Source organism: Mustelus asterias, chromosome 1 (assembly GCF_964213995.1).
Source record: "Mustelus asterias chromosome 1, sMusAst1.hap1.1, whole genome shotgun sequence".
NCBI lineage: Eukaryota > Metazoa > Chordata > Chondrichthyes > Carcharhiniformes > Triakidae > Mustelus > Mustelus asterias.
The window spans coordinates 105,007,227-105,026,049 of NC_135801.1; the positions used below are offsets into that span (position 1 = coordinate 105,007,227).

The 18,823-nt window shown below is 41.7% G+C and overlaps 1 protein-coding gene across 1 annotated transcript in view; it reads right to left on the minus strand.

Annotated features, from left to right (window-relative positions):
* Nucleotides 1-6,833: 6,833 nt before the first annotated feature.
* Nucleotides 6,834-18,823, minus strand: part of LOC144509100 (uncharacterized) — a 67,567-nt gene continuing 55,577 nt past the window's right edge. The window contains exons 7-10 of the mRNA XM_078237500.1: nt 18,374-18,508; nt 13,923-13,997; nt 13,743-13,826; nt 6,834-6,910 (exon numbers count right to left, since the gene is read on the minus strand). Coding sequence (XP_078093626.1) covers nt 6,834-6,910; nt 13,743-13,826; nt 13,923-13,997; nt 18,374-18,508 — 371 coding nt within the window. The remainder of the gene's footprint in view (nt 6,911-13,742; nt 13,827-13,922; nt 13,998-18,373; nt 18,509-18,823) is intronic.

Below are 18,823 nucleotides of genomic sequence, written 5' to 3' on the forward strand. Positions count from 1 at the left end.
ATGATGTGGCATCAAAATATAATGCCCTGTGCTGGTTGGACCATTAGTCATGAAGCTGTTTTTTAAAGTGAGGTATGTCAGGGAAACAAGCTGGTATCAAACCCAGAGTGAGGATACTTGCCATAATGCTGCCAATTGCACCTATAGTCCTGGTCCATTTATTTTGCAAAGGTGTGGGACAACTGTCTCAGCAGGCACTGGGTTAACAGAGCTAGTTGCAAGGCTGTGCCATCTGCTGCAAGGAAACATACAGCCAACTTCCAAAATAGTCTTGGCAGAGCTCATTGCAGTCCTAAAGAGTGTCCAAAATTTATCTTTCCTGGATTTCCTTGCAGTAATTTATTAGGAGAGTAATTTTCCAAGTCTGTACTGTCAGTAACTAGATTCACATGCTAACAATGCACTACAGGATATTTCAAGAGGTTTGCTATAATTGTCCATTAATTAAAGTTTGCGGAAAATATGGACCGCATGCCTGCAAATTTCCAAATGCACTGCTGGTAGACAAGATTCCCAACTGGCAGTGTGAACTCAGAAAATCACTTTATAATCTTTATCTTGGGCAAGCACCATAGTAATCATGAGTGATATCACTTCACCTACTGTCAAGCAGGAATCAATTCCTACAAAGGGACCATGCTTTAACCTGGTGGTTATATTACTTTACAAGCAGCCACCAAATTGAGTTGATTATTGGAATCTTGTGCTCTTGCTGATGGCGAACTTGAAGGTAGAAAGGCCATTTATTTAGGCAGTACCTCAGCCTTCCTGCCTCCACCAGAATTAATTTCAGGGCATGAAAGCCTACGGTTGAACTTCCTGCCCAAGACCAATTGAGGCCTTTAAATGGCCAGTTTTTGCCTACTTAATGGCCTCATCCTGCCATTGCAGGTATTAACCCAGCTGCAGGTGGGCCTGTTGCCACACATTGCACACAACAAGTAAAACTGTGTGGCCAGCATGTCATTTCTGGTAGTTGGGGGTTCCATGAATCAAAGGCACTCAGTTCCTCCTCGAGGCACTGAACTTCAGGAAGATGGGGTGGGGTGGGAGAGAACCTTGCTGTCTTTGCTGTCAACCCCCAAACCCCTCTCCCCATCACTCCCATCTCACCAAACACCGCACCCCTCTCCATATTAATGAACTCTGGCCTGGGTTGCTCTGCCATCCTGGGACTCTGGTGCCTGTCCTTCCAGTAGCAGCTGTGGCCTTCCCAGTGCTGCTGTTGAGCACATTAACTGGCAGTCTCTGATTGGCCAGCAGCTCTTTGTAGACGAGATTCCAGGGGAAGAGCCACTGCTGGCCCTGCCTGATTGGCTTGTGGTTCAGTGGATCTTCCTGAAAAGTGGCAGTGTGGGTCTCTCACCAGCTCTCCAGCTGGCAAGGCAAGACTCCCAAAACCTCAACAAAATTCCACCCTATATTTCTATCAGAGCAAGTAGTGAAATTAAATTCAATAAAGTTTTGCACCAGAAAATGATCATGAGACTCCAGTCCCATTCCATCTATTTGACTCTTAAGACAACTTGGGCTGGACAATAAATAATAATTTCACCACATGCCAAGAATGAATAAAATAAAATTTGTGACTTTGTAATAACTTTAACATAGAAAAGTTTCTTAAGGGCAAAGGATGCTGTGCAAAGGGGAACATTAAATCTCAATCCAAGAGGTGATGTTAAGGTAAGACATTTGTTGCTATCCTCTGCTTATTTTATGTTGATATGCAAACTGTAACCCTCACATTTGGAACCACCACAGAACCAATCTCAGTGAAGACTGTGTCTTTGCATCAACCCTCTTCTCCATCTTCCTCGCTGCAATGCTGCACCTCACCTCTAGCAAGTTACCCATTGACATTGAGATAATCTACAGAACAAATTGGAAATAGTTCAGACCTACCGCCTTCAATCCAAAACCAAACTCATCCCAACTCCTTGATGCCAATGAGAAAATAGGCCTCTCACTGAAAACCTGGAAAACTAAGGTGCTCTTCCAACTCAAATCCAAGACAAAGTTCCTGGTTTACCAGGCAGCAGTGACCCCTGCGCTCCTATTTGCTTCAGGGACTTGGACAACCTACAGCAGGTACATCAAAACACTGGGGAAGTACCACCATGGATGACAAAGCGCCATCCAGACTCGAAATAGAAAGCCCAGAATAAATCATCTTTTCATGAGACTTATTGAACATACAACACTTGCCGTCAGCGAACATGGGAAAAGGGACGCTGTGTTTTCAGTCAATGTCACTAGATGAGAAATAGAAGGGGGCCAAGGATTGATCCTTGGGGTACACCAGAGGTACTGGTGTGGGAGCAGATAGAGAAACTATTGCAAGTGATTCCCTGGCTATGATTAGCTAGATAAAAGTGGGAGCTGGTGAGAGCTACCCAATTTAATGACAGTGGAGAGGTGTTGGAGGAGCATGGTGTGGTCAACCATGTCAAAGGTTGCAGACAGGGTCGAAATAGACAAAGACAGACTGAGAGTCACATGGGTATAATCTGTGACTTTAGGAACTATTTTGGTCCTGTGGTAGGTTTGGAAACTCATTGGAGGGATACACAGAGTTCTGCGAAAGGTGGGAACAGATTTTGCAAGCAATGACACATTCTAGGGTTTTGGAGTGGAAAGGAAGTTGGAGATGGGATGGTACTTTGCAAGGTCAGCAGAGTCAAGCATTGAATTTTTTTTAAGGGCAATGGTGAAGACGGCAGATTGAAAGAGGGAGGGACAACACACACAGAGAGAACCGTTTACAATATTGACTAACATTGGGACTAGGAGGGGAAATTGGGTGCTTCTAATATTTTTCTGTTTGAGCTGTTGATAATTTCTTCTGAGGTAGGGTTTAACATCAACATTATTTAAAACATAACAAAGAATAATTACATCTAGAATGAGATGTCATCCTTGCCACCAGGCTGCAAAACATCAGCCTATTATGATAGTCACGTGATCATACATCACTTCCCCAAGACGATATGAACTGTCTCACTGACATATTCATGTTCGTGATCAGCAGTTTCATGCAATTGGCTGAGGCAACAGGAAGTGAGGCAGAAGGAACAGACGAGTTCAAAGAAGGTTTGAGGAGAGATAGGAAACAAAAGGAGTTCAGGCATGGGAAGATGGCAAGCGAAAGGGAGGGACGTAACAAACACAGCTGACTGGATTGACTTGATTCATGACAAGGAAGGCTATAAGCTCCTCACACTTGTTGGAGGTGAAGGTGGAGGGGACAGGGGTCAGAGATTTAAGAGGAACGTTTAAGTTGAGAGTTATTTTTGCATTCCAGGATGATCCTGAGATAGTGAGCAGTTTTACCATAGAATGCCTGATAATGCTTTCAGTAGTCCAGCCTACTCTGGTGGTGAATGGGGCTAAGCCAGTTTCCCATATCCTTTCAAATCTGCAGGTCTTGGACTTAGGGAGTGGAAAAAAGGGCCAGGGTGAGAGAAAATAAAGGTTTACTGGGAACGAGGACACTTAAGGTGGGAGTGCGGGTGCAGTTGAGCAAAATCAGTGGCTGTAGAGATGTTGTTGTGAATGAAGGTCCAAAGGCTGGGATTCCGGAAGGTAAAAATCTTAGCATCTGTAACTGAGCAGCAGCAACATCAAAGGTGTGCAAAGTTGGATGAGGTAGCTGGCTATTCATGAGAAGGAATAATTAATTACATCAATGTAGCCTTTATTTACAAAGTTTTAACAACAATAATCATCAAAGTAATACAAATATACATTCTAGAAATCAGTTTGGTAAAGCTCAATGACTTTTTATGGTAGACTCCAGTAAATTATGTCTTCATCTTTCTAGAATTATTATGGAACGGACATATGTGTGGGTTAGTTGGATTGGCCATGCTAAATTGCCCCTTAGTGTTGGAGACTAGCTAGGGTAAATACAAGGGGTTATGGGGATAGGGCCTCGTTGGGGATGTGCAGACTCAATGGGTCGAATGGCCTCTTTCTGCACTGCAGGATTCTATGATTCTAAATGTCCTGGAGCTTCTGCGTTGGCATAGCAGTTATTATAATATCAGAACAAATTATTTTTTTCATCTTACATCACATAAACATTACAGAGTGCATCAGTTGGTTTTATTATGCAAATAAACAGTTTGGGCATACAAATACTTTAAAGCACGAAACAAAAGCCTAGTGTTTAATGAACTGAGGACTCGCGTTCCAGATACATCTCTCATTTACGTGAATTCACAGCTTGGCGGATGCTGCCCCTTTTGAAATAATTCTTTAAAAATTGGGCTTGGGCCATGCCATGAGCCACTAAATTCATGCATCTGTCAGAGACAGGAATGTGCTACCCTGGGCAGCTCGGACTGCAGTACATTGCTGAGATAGATGTTTGACCTTCACTCCATTGAGTTATGATCTCGCGCACCTACAGGAGTGGAAAGAAGATCAGTGGGGTGATTGAGCTTTCAAGTAGCTATGGGGCTTGGACGTAGGAGATGTGTTATCGAAACTTGGTGTCAGCACAAAAGTAGGAGATTTGCTGAAAAATGGGAGCTGCAAAAGACTTCAGGAGGATTTAAACAGGTTAAAATGAGTAGGCAGATGGTAACTTTGGGAGAGATAGGTGGTAGTTAATTCCGGCGGGATAGCAGTATACGCACATGACTAGAATGATTTTGAAATACAAATCAATATTCTCTGAGAGTGCAAGTGCAGGTATATAAAGCCATTTAAAAAAGGCAGTAGGAGAATGACAGATTGGGGTATTGAGTGCAATAGTAAAGAGTAAAGGATGCATTTCTAAAAGGCAATGGTTGGACCACAGTTTGAGCAATGTGTGCAGTTTTGGCAACACCATTCTGGAAAAGGCATTGGGCAGCACTTTCTAGCCCTGCCCACCACCGGATTGCCCGGTCCCACTGAAAGTCAACAGACGTTTGGCGAGGAGCCGAATCTCCCACAACGGGACTGGAAAATCCGGGTAATTAAAACCAATGAAAGGATATGGTGCCGATTCACTGAGATGAATCAGGGATGGGAAGTGTTATTTATGAGAAATTATTTAAGATGTAGGAACCATTTCAGCTGGAGCAGAGGCAGTTAAGAGGAGATTTATTTGAGTTTTAAAAAAATTATGAGGGTGTTGATTTCAATGAAATGGGAATGAATATTTTCTCTGTTTCCAGGGTTAAGCATCTATAAGATACAGTGCAGCAACTAGCAAGACATTTTCGACAGCCTCTCCCAAATCCATGACTTCCAACATGTAGAAGAGCAAGAACAGCAACTGCATGGGAACAACATTACCTCCAATTTCCACTGCACTATCAAAACCTGAACATACACTATCATCCCTTGATCATCACTGGGTCAAAACACTGGAACTCCCACATCCTGAGAATAACTTTTAAAAGCGATAAAGAATGGATATGGTGGAGATCGTTTCATTTTTAAGGAATGTTACGACCACATGACGAATGGTGAAATGTCACCTCTATTCTCCCTCACCAGATCTGACTGTAACAGTCTTAGGTAGTGTAAAACCAACAGGCAATGGGGGCCGGTATTCTCCAATGTCATATTCCCCACCACCAGAGAATTTGGCGTCCAGCCAAATATCCATTCATTGCAGCGGGATCGGAAAATTCCTGCAAGGTCGGAGAATTCCAACTGCGGTCTTTCATGCCCCCAGGAAGTTAAGTGTCTTTTTTTTCACATCCCACATGGCGGATCGTCACTGTGTATTTTAGCTGTCTGGGCAGCTTCCATTGCCTTTACAAGGTTCCAGTTTTTAAAAAACTCAGCCAGAGAAAGAAAACTTACAAATTACATCTCTTTTTTTAAAAAAGCACATCCTTGTCACAGACAGGATGAATATTTCGAAGTGGAGGAAGACACAGGGCTGGGCAGTGGGATAAAATGGATTTCTCAAGCAAAGAGTAATACAGACATATCCAATGCAACAAATAGCTTTGATTTGATGACTTTACGTTCTTGACAAAGTTCTGGGGGATACTCATATTTCCTGGCAGGAGGGAATAAGAATGGAGGAAAACGGAAATGAAAAGTTAATTACATACGCTCTCTATCTCCACCCTTCATCACCCTGTCCATATGATACGAACCGGGTATCTGCCCAAACCTATTGTTCAGTGCAGATACTCCATGAAGAAACATCTTTAAAATTAAGAACGGGAAACAATGCAATTTCCCAGTGTAGGCAGTTTCTCTCAAAGAAAACTTGGAATTTTAGAATCAAGCCAAGCACATAAGTCACATGATTGCTTAGTGCTACCCCATTCAATTTCTGCTGCCCTAATTGCTTTATTTCAATAGCTTTTAATAATCTATTAGTAACAGCATAATATTCATGCCTTGAATCTAAATACTGTGTATAAATAATTGGTTGTCTGCAACTTTCTCCAATTAAATGGTAAATGTTATTATGAAACCCATACTAATGAAACTTGAGTCTCATTGCAGACTGAACAGTATATATTAATGAATTATTAAGTAATAATATATCTGCTCAAATCTTGATTTATTCTGTTCCAGAACCTACAACATTTAGACAATTGACATTATAAAACAAGACTCTGTTTTTTCTGCCTTTCACTCAACAATAGAACCGGGATGAAATATGGAAGCAACTGCCATAGAGAATTTACTTTGGAAATGCTATTCTCAAAAACACAGGATTCCTCTCTTTTTCTTGGCAGTGTTAGTGCTGCGGTTGTGGTCGCGATGGAGATCCGGAGTGCCTGCGGAGGAGATAAATCACCATCAGTTCAAGCGACCACTGATTATGGGTCAGAGTAACAACTGACAGAATTAGTTCACTCACCTGAAGTGGGTTACAGAGGGTTTGCATTTCCAGCTGCCCCAGTAACATTCGTGCTCTGAACCGGCACCAAGCCAAATGATGGCACAGCTTGATAATCAAAAGAGAAAATAAAGATTTGCATTTATACAGCATTTTCCATGACCATTCGAGATTTGAAAGTGCTTTACAGATAAAATAATGTTGAAGTGTAGATGCTGTTATAATGCAGGAGAAAGGTGTTTATCATTCAGTGTCAAATATTTGTTTCAATTTTCAAATTAGCAACATAAGGATGAGAGTCGGCCATTCAGCCCATTACTATTTTTGACAGCTCTATATATTTAATCTGAATTATCTTTCTCTTCTCCATGTCCTTTACTTCTCAATTAAGTATTTACCACACTTTTGAATACCTGAAATAACTGTGTACCTATGACCTTCTGAACCAGGACATTCCAGATTCTTATAGCTTAAGTGTGAAACCACTTATCCCATTTAACTGACTTGGCCCAAAATATCATATAATGTAAGTAATTATTTACAAGTTTTCCCCTCCAATCCCATCAGCCCTACAGTGATTTAACGCTCTTCCCTTGAACTCCTCCTGCCAGTCTTGCCAACCCCACGTAAAATTGCAGACAAGACGAGGGTGGGCAGGCGGGTAGTGGGAAGGCCACCCAGGAAACTCTACCCACCTGAAAATCTGCCAGCAGAGGACCACAAAATTCTGCCCCACAGAAAACCTTTCAGAAAACTACCTACTTCTCCTTTGTCAGGGTCTCACTTACTGCTTCTGATGATTAATTCTAGCAATTTTCTCACCATTTATGTTAAAATATATATATACGAGTCAAAAGTGATTGTCTGATTCTATTGTTTATCACACTTTTATGTTTCAATAAAGGAAAATAATAAATACATTTCATCAGAACCTGTAATCTGCAGGATCTATTGTAATTTCTCAGTACTGATGAAATCAGACAGATGCTGGTGTGCAAAACAAATCTGTTCTCGGAAATACATGTTGCACTATGTTTCTCAAGTCGTGCCAAGATTATAAAAGACTTGATTTTAAAATTGAGTCGGCCTGTTCAGATGAATGTTGCCAGTTCTCAGCTGATTCATGAGAGAGAGCAATATGTAGCAGGGCAGAGGGCGAGCTCCAACTCATGGAGAACTGCATTAAGTCTCAGCAGTGGTACAGGCACAAATGCACAGATCACGTGCAGCATGGACACCAGTGACACCAGCCATGGACATGGCTACAGTGTAGTTTCCCAATGAATGTCCGGTCCCCAGATTGAAGGAAGAAACAGGGGGGAAATAAATACATGGGGGCAAAGGCGAGCAAGTAGTTTAGAATAGTGCAACTTTACAAAGCAGGTACACTCTTGGATTCCGTGTGGGTAAGTGGAGAATACGTTGCATTCGCACATATGAAAAGAACTCCTAAATGTTGTAAAAAATATAATGAATTAATACTGCCCCAGAATCTTCAGATTCCATGGATGTACTAGGATATGAGCTGAGTTCCTGTCACATTCATAGGATAAGCATCTTGTGGCCTTTTCAATAATTCTTTCCTGGCTGGAAAAGCACAGCTGAATAAACATGGCTCTGGCGGTTTTCACTCTCATCCATGTTATATCTTCAATGTTATTTTTTGTTTATTTGATGTGAAAATAAGTCGTATTACCTATGATGTTCATAGGCAATATGACTTTTTATTTTGCTAAGGTCAAATAAATCAACTCACATGCTGCAAGATCCAGAAAGTTTGCATATTCATGTGCTGGAGTATCCTCACTGTTTGGTTCTTGCATATTACCATAGAGCTGGAGTGAATCATTCATTCCTTAGTGTCAAAAAATGATGCATTAGTATCATGGTAAGAGCTTTTCTGCTATCAGGGTCACAAAAATGACTACTCCTTAAAACAATTTGGGAGCTCGATGCTATAATTATTGATATTAATGGAGGTTTTAAAAGGAATGTGGCACTCAAGGTGAGGGTTAATAGCCCTGGGGAATCTAACTATTTCAGAATTTGGACAACCAGACCACGAAATCTGATGGCACAGAATCAGGACACCATCCAGATACAGGGTTCATGGCACATGCTTAAAGGGGCCAAGAGCAGGGCCGCAGGAAATTAGTCCATCGGCCTTATTTGTACAGTAGAGGCGAGCTGCATGTGTTAGCCATGGCTCCAAAGGCAACTTGCTCATCACACGAGGGTGTGAGCGAGATTAGCTCAAGCACAGCAGAAGGAGACCGAGTAGAAGCAGGCAGTGATCCCAGTTGCAATCCGGATCATTCAGTATCTTTAGAATGTGCTCATCTGAACTGCATGCCAGAGAAAGCTGTCACTCACAGTCCAATTTGAGACTGGCACCTGAAAGGGACATCAAGCCCCAATTTGCATAAATAATAAGCCAAAGACCCGTTTCAGGCAGACGCTCAAAGTGATTGCAGGACATCCTCATCACTGCAGTGAACTCCAGTACAGATTGAGTGAATGTGCACCATATTGAACTCTTTAGCACTGCTTTTGACCCGAAAAATGGGCCCAATGCAAACAAACTTCAAATAATCCGAGACAAGGTGTAACACCGATGTGGCTGTCAAATAAAATTGTCTCTTCTCTGTCCCACTTGTGTGATATAACCAGCCTCCAAATAAATTTAGGATCGGGAGTTAGGAAAAAGTCCAGCAGATTAGACAAATTATCAGGATACAGGATGACTGAGTGATGAGTTATTCAAAGTTATTCATAATATCATTTGTACAAGCTCAACCATTTCAGAAGTGGCGTCCTTACTGACAACAAACTTTAATGTCATCAAGCATGATTATCTCTGCAAAGGGCCAGTTATAGTAGATAGATGGAAGTGCCACAGCCTGGCAAGGGTCATGAGGGGGCAGAGGGGTTGTTGAGGAACATACATTGGCATGGGAGCATGGAGGCATGAGGGGCAACAGGGTGGGTGGAGGAATATAATGGCATGAGGGAGCATGAGGGACCATAGATGTTGTTTGGAGGGTACAGCTTGGCATAGGAACAAGAAGGGCCATAGAAAGTGGTCGGGAGATTCAATTGGCATGGGGGCATGAGGAGAAACATTTGAACTTGCTTTTCTAAAGGCTTTCTGATATACACTATGGTTTGTGACATCTCTGAGATGCCGTGAACCACGACTCATTGAAAACCTGGCCTAACTGCATGAAAATTGTGGATGGCTAAAACATGCCTATCCCAGCAATGGAAATGGCCAGCTCAGGATGCAGGGTGTGAATTTTTTAACCGAACCAGACTTCACCCTTAAAAGGCACTCCCGAAAATTAGAAACCCTGGGAATGAGGAAGTAGTGGAATCGGGTTCTGATGACTATTTTTAAAGGGTTACCAAGTCATCCCATCTTGGCAGAAGTCCAGGCCAATAATTCAGCTAGTACCTAAGTGTAGGAACTTGGGAACATTCCATGCACAGGATGGTGCAATGAATGAATTTTCACTAATCAGCTGCAGATTATTTTACCTTATAAGAAAAATATGTATTGCTATAGTTTACTTTACTTGAACACTTTAGTCCACTCCTACAGCTTTAGTACTGGATTGCCTTGATGATTGATAATTGGTTCTGGATGCTGATTTTCTCAGGAAGAGGCCACATGACCGGATTCATTCTAACAATTTTTCCATCATTTAAGTCAAAGCCTAATGCTTCCTTCCTTGTGAATTTAATTGTGGTACACAGGGGCTTCCCGTTAGCTTGAGTTTTCACCTCCGTAATAAAAGTTAGTATAATTATAAACTATAGTGTTAAGGAATTTAAAGAAAATGTTCAACACCTGATGGATGTTGATCTTTGGATGAGGCTTCATTCATTTCACAGTGAACATTTGTGTATTCATCTGCTGAAGCGCAATCACTGTTTTGTTTCGAATTGTCAAGCGGTGGTGTAATAAAAGGAGCTCCTTGATAAAACAAAACAATGGGTCAAAATATATTTGAAATAAAGAACTTCTCCCCTCATTCTGGATTGTCCACATTTGGATGTCTTGTATCCTCTCCCCCAGACACAGGCAATAATAAACTTTTCCAAGTCTGATGAATTTACATTGAAATGCCTAGAACTGGAATTCATAGATTTAGGATAATGGGCAGCCATTTAGGACTGAGGTGAGGAGAAATTCCTTCATACAGAGGATTGCGAATCTTTGGAATTCTCTATCCTCAAGGGTCGATGCTCAGTCATTGAGTATGTTCAAAATAGAGATTGATAAATTTCTGGGAACAAAGAGGATCAAAGAACATGGGGATAGGGTAGAAAGATAGAGTTGATGCAAAGGTTCAGCCCTAATCTTATTGAATGGTGGAGCAAGTAAAAAGTACCAAATGGCCCACTCCAACTCCTATTTCTTCTGGTCTAATCATGGACTGGGAATTTCCTTGCTGTAACTTGGCAAGGAGTGAGGTGGAAACTTAATTTATTTCTTGAGAGAGATTAAAAATAAAGATGCCCGCAATTTGAAATGATTCTGTTTCCTAAACGCTTCCCTTTACATAGTTCACTGATGTCAATCCTTAGAGTTTGTTCAGTGCTCAATTGTGGCTTGTTTGTTGACTACTTGTCAGCAGAGTTCAGTTGGGAGCCTTCACACCCCCAATCCAGAAATTTATGGTCCCACCTCAGGACTTGAGCAAATAATCTAAAATTAGACTCTGATGCAAAACAAAGGAAGTGCCGTATTGTCAGACTATCACGCTTTAGATGAGAAATTAAACCGAGGCCTCTTCTGCACGTTCAGATGGACATTACAGATTACAAGGAGCCATTTGAAGAAGAGTCGGGATCTTGGGTGTCTTAAGCAAAAATTGTCCATTATTCAACATCACTAAAAAAATACGTTAATAAATTATTTCTCACATTGCAGCTTACAAATTAGCTTGCATTTTCATCTACACATTAACAGCATCTGCATTCTACAACTAAGTGAAATATTGGCCCAGGGCCTTGACAAGATGCTGCCAATACAGTTTTTTAATTGTTCTAAACAGAGTGATCTCACAAACCCTAGCTCATCGGAATATAACCTGCAATGTTCTACAACAAAAACGATACAAACTCTCAAAGTGAAAATCATTCTAAGTTAATATGGATTTTTCAAAATAAATTAAACACAAAGATAAACAGCAAAAAATACCTATGACCCTCTCTGTTGGACATCACAATGTCTGGTCTACTGCACTTATCCAAAATAAGGACCACACAGATTTGGTGCACTGGCTCCTTAACCGTGCCTGGTGCAGACCTCCCTTCTGGCAAACAAGGAAAGAACTAAGATCTCAACTCAGCAACTGACCACAAGGATGAAGAAAGTTTCTCTTATTTCCTCCTTTGGTCTTATACTCAAATTGGTTTTTGCACACTTACAACAGGAGCATGGTGACTAAGAGCATCACGCTAGCTTCCCTACTGACAACACTATGCTTGAATAAGTTCTGTAGTAATACAGTCAGTATTGATAACCAGAATATGATTAAAATCGCCACCCTGGGTAACAATGGAGTTTCTGAGCGTAAAGGTTGGGTGATAGCAGTGTAAGGACACCTGCTGAAAGAGTAATTTTACAAATCATTATTTTAGATTCATTGTAGCTTGAAACTCAAAAACAAATTAATGTGAAGGTTAAGTGTAAATGGCTGCATTACCTGAAGAATAGGGCTAACTGTTCTCAGATAGTAGTTCAATATTAGATTTAAAAATGTACATAGGAACATCTGAAATAGGAGTAGGAGTGGGCCATTTGACCCCGTGAGCCTGCTCCTCCACACTGAACAAGATTATGGCTGACCATCTCCTCACCTGAACCTTCCTGCACAAATTACAACTTGTTCAAATCGTCACCTCGCCCTCATTAATCTACACTGGCTACACGTCAGAACACACTGAAGTTAAGTTCCTCTCCGCTATCTTTATATCCCTCCATGACCTCACTCACCCCATCTTTTGAACTTCCTGCAGCTCCCATTCACTCAATTCAGAGCTCTGACTCTGATCATTTATGTGCCCTTCCTCCCTTCAATATACCATTAGTGTTATAGCTCTGCCTGAAACCCCCAGCTTTCACATCATTAGATTTTAGATATTCTTTTAGGTGCTGGTGTTGCTAAGACATTTTCTGAAGTTTTACTCTCAAGAAAATGCAGAAATCAAAGGAAGTGCCTTTTAATACTTATCTCAAATTTAGATGTCAGGGAGTGGAGGGGGTAGTGTTGTGAGGAGTGCAGCGATATTCATCTTCAGTGTTCAGATGAGTCTATCCCATCCGTGGTACCCTGGTGTAGGGGTGAATTACGATTGGGAAGGGAATACATAACGTCGACATGGTAATGTGTATTTCTGCATTTCCATGTGCTATTTACTGATTGTTAGCATTTAGCAGTTTTTGCACCTCTGTCAGGATACACATTAAGAAGTCTAACAACACCAGGTTAAAGTCCAACAGGTTTATTTGGTAGCAAATGCCACTAGCTTTCGGAGCGAGCACGCTCCGAAAGCGTTGGACTTTAACCTGGTGTTGTTAGACTTCTTACTGTATTTACCCCAGTCCAACGCCAGCATCTCCACATCAGGATACACATGACCCTGAAGTCCCAAATGATAGACATTGATGCTGACGCCACTTACTTGAAACTGTTAAGAAAATGTTAAGAAAATGATTATACAACAACTGTTTATGTTTGAATGGAATCTCAAGTATGATTACAACTCCCTGATGGCTTAGAGGAGAATCTCCTTCCTGGCTGATGCGTCTGCCGTTGGCTGTAATGTGAATCTCAGAATCCCACAAACTGAATGTTTTGGATCCTCTGAATGGTACACACAAATTTATTTGAACATATTTTGCTAGGATGAGCTAATACAATTAAATTACCTTCATTATTGAAGGGACAAATTCCATGTTTAGATGGATTCCTGCTTCTTTGTGGCACTGAGGAAAATGTGGCAAAGGCTGTTTCTGCAGAACACAATACATATAAAACACATTCAGAATGCCTTCCAGCCCATTGCTCAGAAATCTTCCATGAAAAGTCCATTTTATTTCCCAAAATACCTTCATAACTGGATGGAGTCTTTCCATTTTCAAGTATTATAGACAGTTCTATATTATTTTCTGACGAGCTACCTCCTTGTGAAAGCCATAAAAAATAATTTAGTTAGCATTCTCAGACAAAAAGAATTCTGTACAATAGTCCTCATTAAGATTAAATGTTTGTGGTTCTTTTTTCTTCCATTAGAGTCAGTTTCTTTTTTCAGGACTTTGTAGAGATTCATCTCCACTTACGGAAAATTGAGGGGTTCAGGTGGGGAACAGGTTCCAACTCTGTGAGCGGAAACCGAGCAGGTGAGCATCTAAAATGGAGCAGTTCCATTTCCAGCTTTGTTCCTGCCAATTCCCAATTTTAACGGCATTGATCCTGTGCCAACCAGACTCGGGCAGGAGCCTCATGTATAAATGCATCAAATACATCAAAAAAGCAACAACAACTTGCATTTACCCAGCATCTCTAATATAGTTAAACATTCCTGGGTCTTGAAGGAGCACAGAGGGGTAGACAGAAGGGGAGGTTTAGTCAGGGAATTCCAGTGTGTAGGGTCTAGGCAGCTGAAAGCATGGCCACCAACTGAACAGTGAGAATTATCAGACAAAAATTAATACTGAGCCAAGAAAGATATTACAGTGGGTTACATGAATGCACATTTTGTTGTAACAGAGAATATACATTTGGATAAAAATACTAAACTTTACAACAACATAATCATGTAATTAACCATACATCACACCTTTGTCTGATCCAGTCTTTGAGGTCAAAATGGTTGAATATATAGTTTTATGATTCTGTTGATTTGAGCTACGTCTTATGTTATTCCATTCCATGATTAGAAAAAAATTTCAACATCATCTAAATGATGCGTCTAAGGTTCATTCTAGCTTCAAGTGAGGCAAAACCAAAAATGGTGTATGTGCCATATATCAGGAAAACTGAATGCATTACTACTATAGCAAAGTTCATGCATTTAAAGGAGTGTAGTGTGGCTATTCAATAAAATTGGCTATAACCTCTGTGGTAACAATTTTCATGACCATTCTCTGTAGATAACAGGTAATGTCTTTCACTTGTCCCCAAGAGGGTCAATGGCTGGAACCTTGTTATATCACTGGTAGCGAGCTTGGAGATGGAAAGGGCCTTTACTTAAGCAGATGGTGGTGTACTTGAACCCCGCTGCCTTCCAGAATTAAGTTCTGGATGGGAAGGCCTACAGTTAAACTTCCTGGCCAACCGTTAATAGAGACCCTTACATGGCCAATTAATGGCCACTTAAGGTCCTCATGTTGCTGCCACTGGTATTAATTCAGCTGCAGGCAGGCTTGGCACCTTTTGGCACACATGACAGATAAAACTGCTCGGCCAGCTTCTCAAGTCTAGGGGAGGGGCCTTGAGGGTAGGGGTGGAGACTGTCTCTCTCCATCATAGGCATTCAAAAAGGCAGGGCTCTATGAGCCACTCCCATGCCCTTGCTGCCGGACTTCCTGCACCCCTCTTCCTGTAACCCCTGCCCTGCAGAAACACACACACACCCCCCAACACTACACTGCCTAGCTATGACCTGAGTCAGTGCACAATCCTGGGACTCCTATGCCTGCTGGCAGCAGCCACAGCCTCCCCAATGATGCTGCTGAGCACATGAGCTGCTGGCCTCTGATTGGCTGGAAGCTCTCGGTAGGCAAGACTTCCATCCCCAGTGTCTTGATTCCAAGAGAAGGCCCTCTGCTGGCCTCACCACTGCCTGATTGGCATATGTTTCAGCAGACATTCCCAAAAAACGGCTGCGCACGTCTCTCCCTGGCCCTTCAGCCAGCAGGTGAGAACCCTGACACCTCAACAAACCTCCGCCAAATAACCAGCTCAGTACCTAACTGTTAGAAAAGATTTATTAGGATGCGACCGGGGCTTGATGGTTTGAGTTACAAGGAGAGGCTGGATAGACTGGGAGTTTTTTCTCTGAAGGGTAGGAGGCTGAGGGATGATCTTATAGAGGTCTACAAAATAATGAGGGCATAGATCAGCTAGATAGTCAATATCTTTTCCCAAAGGTAGGGGAGTCTAAAACTAGAGGGCGTAGGTTTAAGGTGAGAGGGGAGAGCTACAAAAGGGTCCAGAGGGGCAATTGTTTCACACAGAGGGTAGTAGTAGAGGTGGGTACAATTTTGTCTTTTAACAAGCGTTTAGACAGTTACGTGAGTAAGATGGGTTTAGAGAGATATGGGCCAAATGCAGGCAATTGGGACTAGCTTCGGGATTTTAAAAAAGGGGCGGCATGGACAAGTTGGGCCGAAGGGCCTGTTTCCTTGCTGTAAACCTCTATGACTCCATGTTAGAACTTGAAAATGTTCTATGCGCAGGATAGTGCAATGAATGAATTATCATGAATCAGTTGTAGATTATTTTACCTTTTAAGAAAATTACATGTTATTATGATCTGTTTATTTCACGTGAAGATTCTGGTCCAATGAATTTCATTTCATAGAATCCCTACAGTGCAGAAGAGGCCATCTGGCTTACTCCCCTAACCTACACATCTTGAACACTAAGCGGCAATTTAGCATTGCCAATCCACCTAACCTGCAAATCCTTAGTCCTGAATTACCCTGATAATTGATGATTGGCTCTGCCTGTTGATTTTCTCTGGAACACACCACATGACCTGACAGCTGCCTTCTGCATTCTTCATGCTGAATCTTGTTGAGGTACACAGGTGCTTCCTGTTGGCTTGAGTTTTCACCTACATCAGAAAAAATAGTGTAACTTGAAGATTGTGTTTACTCACATGTTCATTGCAACAGCTGGAATCAATGCAGCACAGCAAAGAAAATATTCATTCATGCAAAATAATTGTCATTCCATATGTCACATGGTTTTGAGATGGTTAATCTCTTCAGTGATATTATAAATAACAACATATTGCCAACAGTAAGGACAGAGGATACAGCAGGATAGGAGGATACAGCAAGATATAGATTGGCTGGAGACTTTGGCAGAGAGATGGCAGATGGAGTTTAATCCGGACAAATGTGAGGTTATGGATTTTGGAGGGTCTAATACAGATAGGAAATATACAGTAAATGGTAGAACCCTTAAGAGTACTGATAGGCAGAGGGATCTAGGTGTACAAGTACGCAGGTGGAGAAGGTAGTCAAGAAGGCATACTGCATACTTGCCTTCATCGGCCGGGGCATTGAGTTTAAAGGTTGACAAGTCATGTTGCAGCTTTTTAGAACCTTAGTTAAGCCGCACTTGAAATATAGTGTTCAATTCTGATCGCCACACTACCAGAAAGATGTGGAGGCTTTGGAGAGGGTACAGAAAAGATTTACCAGGATGTTGTCTGGCATGGAGGGCATTCGCTATGAGGAGAGGTTGGAGAAACTTAATTTGTTCTCACTGGAACGATGGAGGTTGAGGGGCAACCTGATAGAAGTCTACAAGATTATGAGAGGCATGGGCAGAGTGAATAGTCAGAAGCATTTTCCCAGGGTGGAAGAGTCAATTACTGGGGGCATTGATTTAAGGTGTGAGGGGCAAGGTTTAAAGGAGATGTACGAGGCATGTTTTTTACACAGAGGGTGGGTGCCTGGAATTCGCTGCCGGGGGAGTTAGTGGAAGCAGGTATGATAGTGACTTTTAAGGGGTGTCTTGACAAATACATGAATAGGATGGGAGTGGAAGGATATGGTCCCTGGAAGAGTAGGGGGTTTTAGTTAAGTTGGGCAGCATGGTCAGTGCAGGTTTGGAGGTCCGAAGGGCCTGTTCTTGTGCTGTAATTTTCTTTGTTCTTTGTTCTTTGACAGCACATTGGGCTCAATGCATATGTAAAATGAAATATAGTGCTATGATCGGTAGACTTTATTAGACTGTCTCTTTTACTTTAAGATAAAACAGAATCCCCTGGAATGAGCAATGTTGTGAAGTCACACTGAACTCTGCCTGGCGAGAGTCCTATGTGTTTTAGTTGGCAGGAGGAATGGGAACCAAGTCAAACCCTACTGAAAGTCAGGTGCAAGCTTTAACATCTAGACACAAATGACAAGATAATTGTTTTTGCTGATTGCAAGGGGGGGAGGGGGTGGGGGAGTGTCCCTCAGATTCACAGAGACAGCCAGACCAACAGTTGAGGAAGAAGATCCACAAAATGTACTGCTCTGGCAAGCAGAAGAAAATAACTACTTTGGGTTAACCACCAAACAGAGGGTGAGAACAGAACCCATGTTTGAGGAAACAAGGACTGTGAAGAGTGAAAGACCATGGAATCATCAGAGGATATCTTGCAGCGGAATATCCATTCAATTAGTCTGAAAGGGTATGGTGAAGGGGACTTTGTTCAAGTGACTTAGCTTCACTTCATCATCATTGCATTGCTATTCCCATCTTCCCATCCCTTTACGTGATGCCCCACCTTGGCAAAATAATTCTGGTCCAATCCTACTGCATATTACTGAATTACCCTGATAATTGATGATTGGCTCTGCATGTTGATTTTCTCTGGAACACACCACATGACCTGACAGCTGCCTTCTGCATTCTTCATGCTGAATCTCGTTGAGGTACACAGGTGCTTCCTGTTGGCTTGCGTTTTCACCTACACCGTAAAAATTAGTGTAACTTGAAGATTGTGTTTTCTTACATGTTCATTGCAACAGTTGGAATCAATGCAGCACAACAAAGAAAATATTTATTCATGCAAACTAATTGTCATTCCATATGTCACATGGTTTTGAGATGTTAATCTCTTCAGTGATATTATAAATGACAACATATTGCCAACAGTAATTATATAATATTGGACTCAATGCATCCTCTTGGCCAAGATCCTGCGATAAAAGACACCAAATAACCTTTTCATCGCATCTTTATCAAATCACCCATCCAATTAAACAAACAAGGATGAATTATT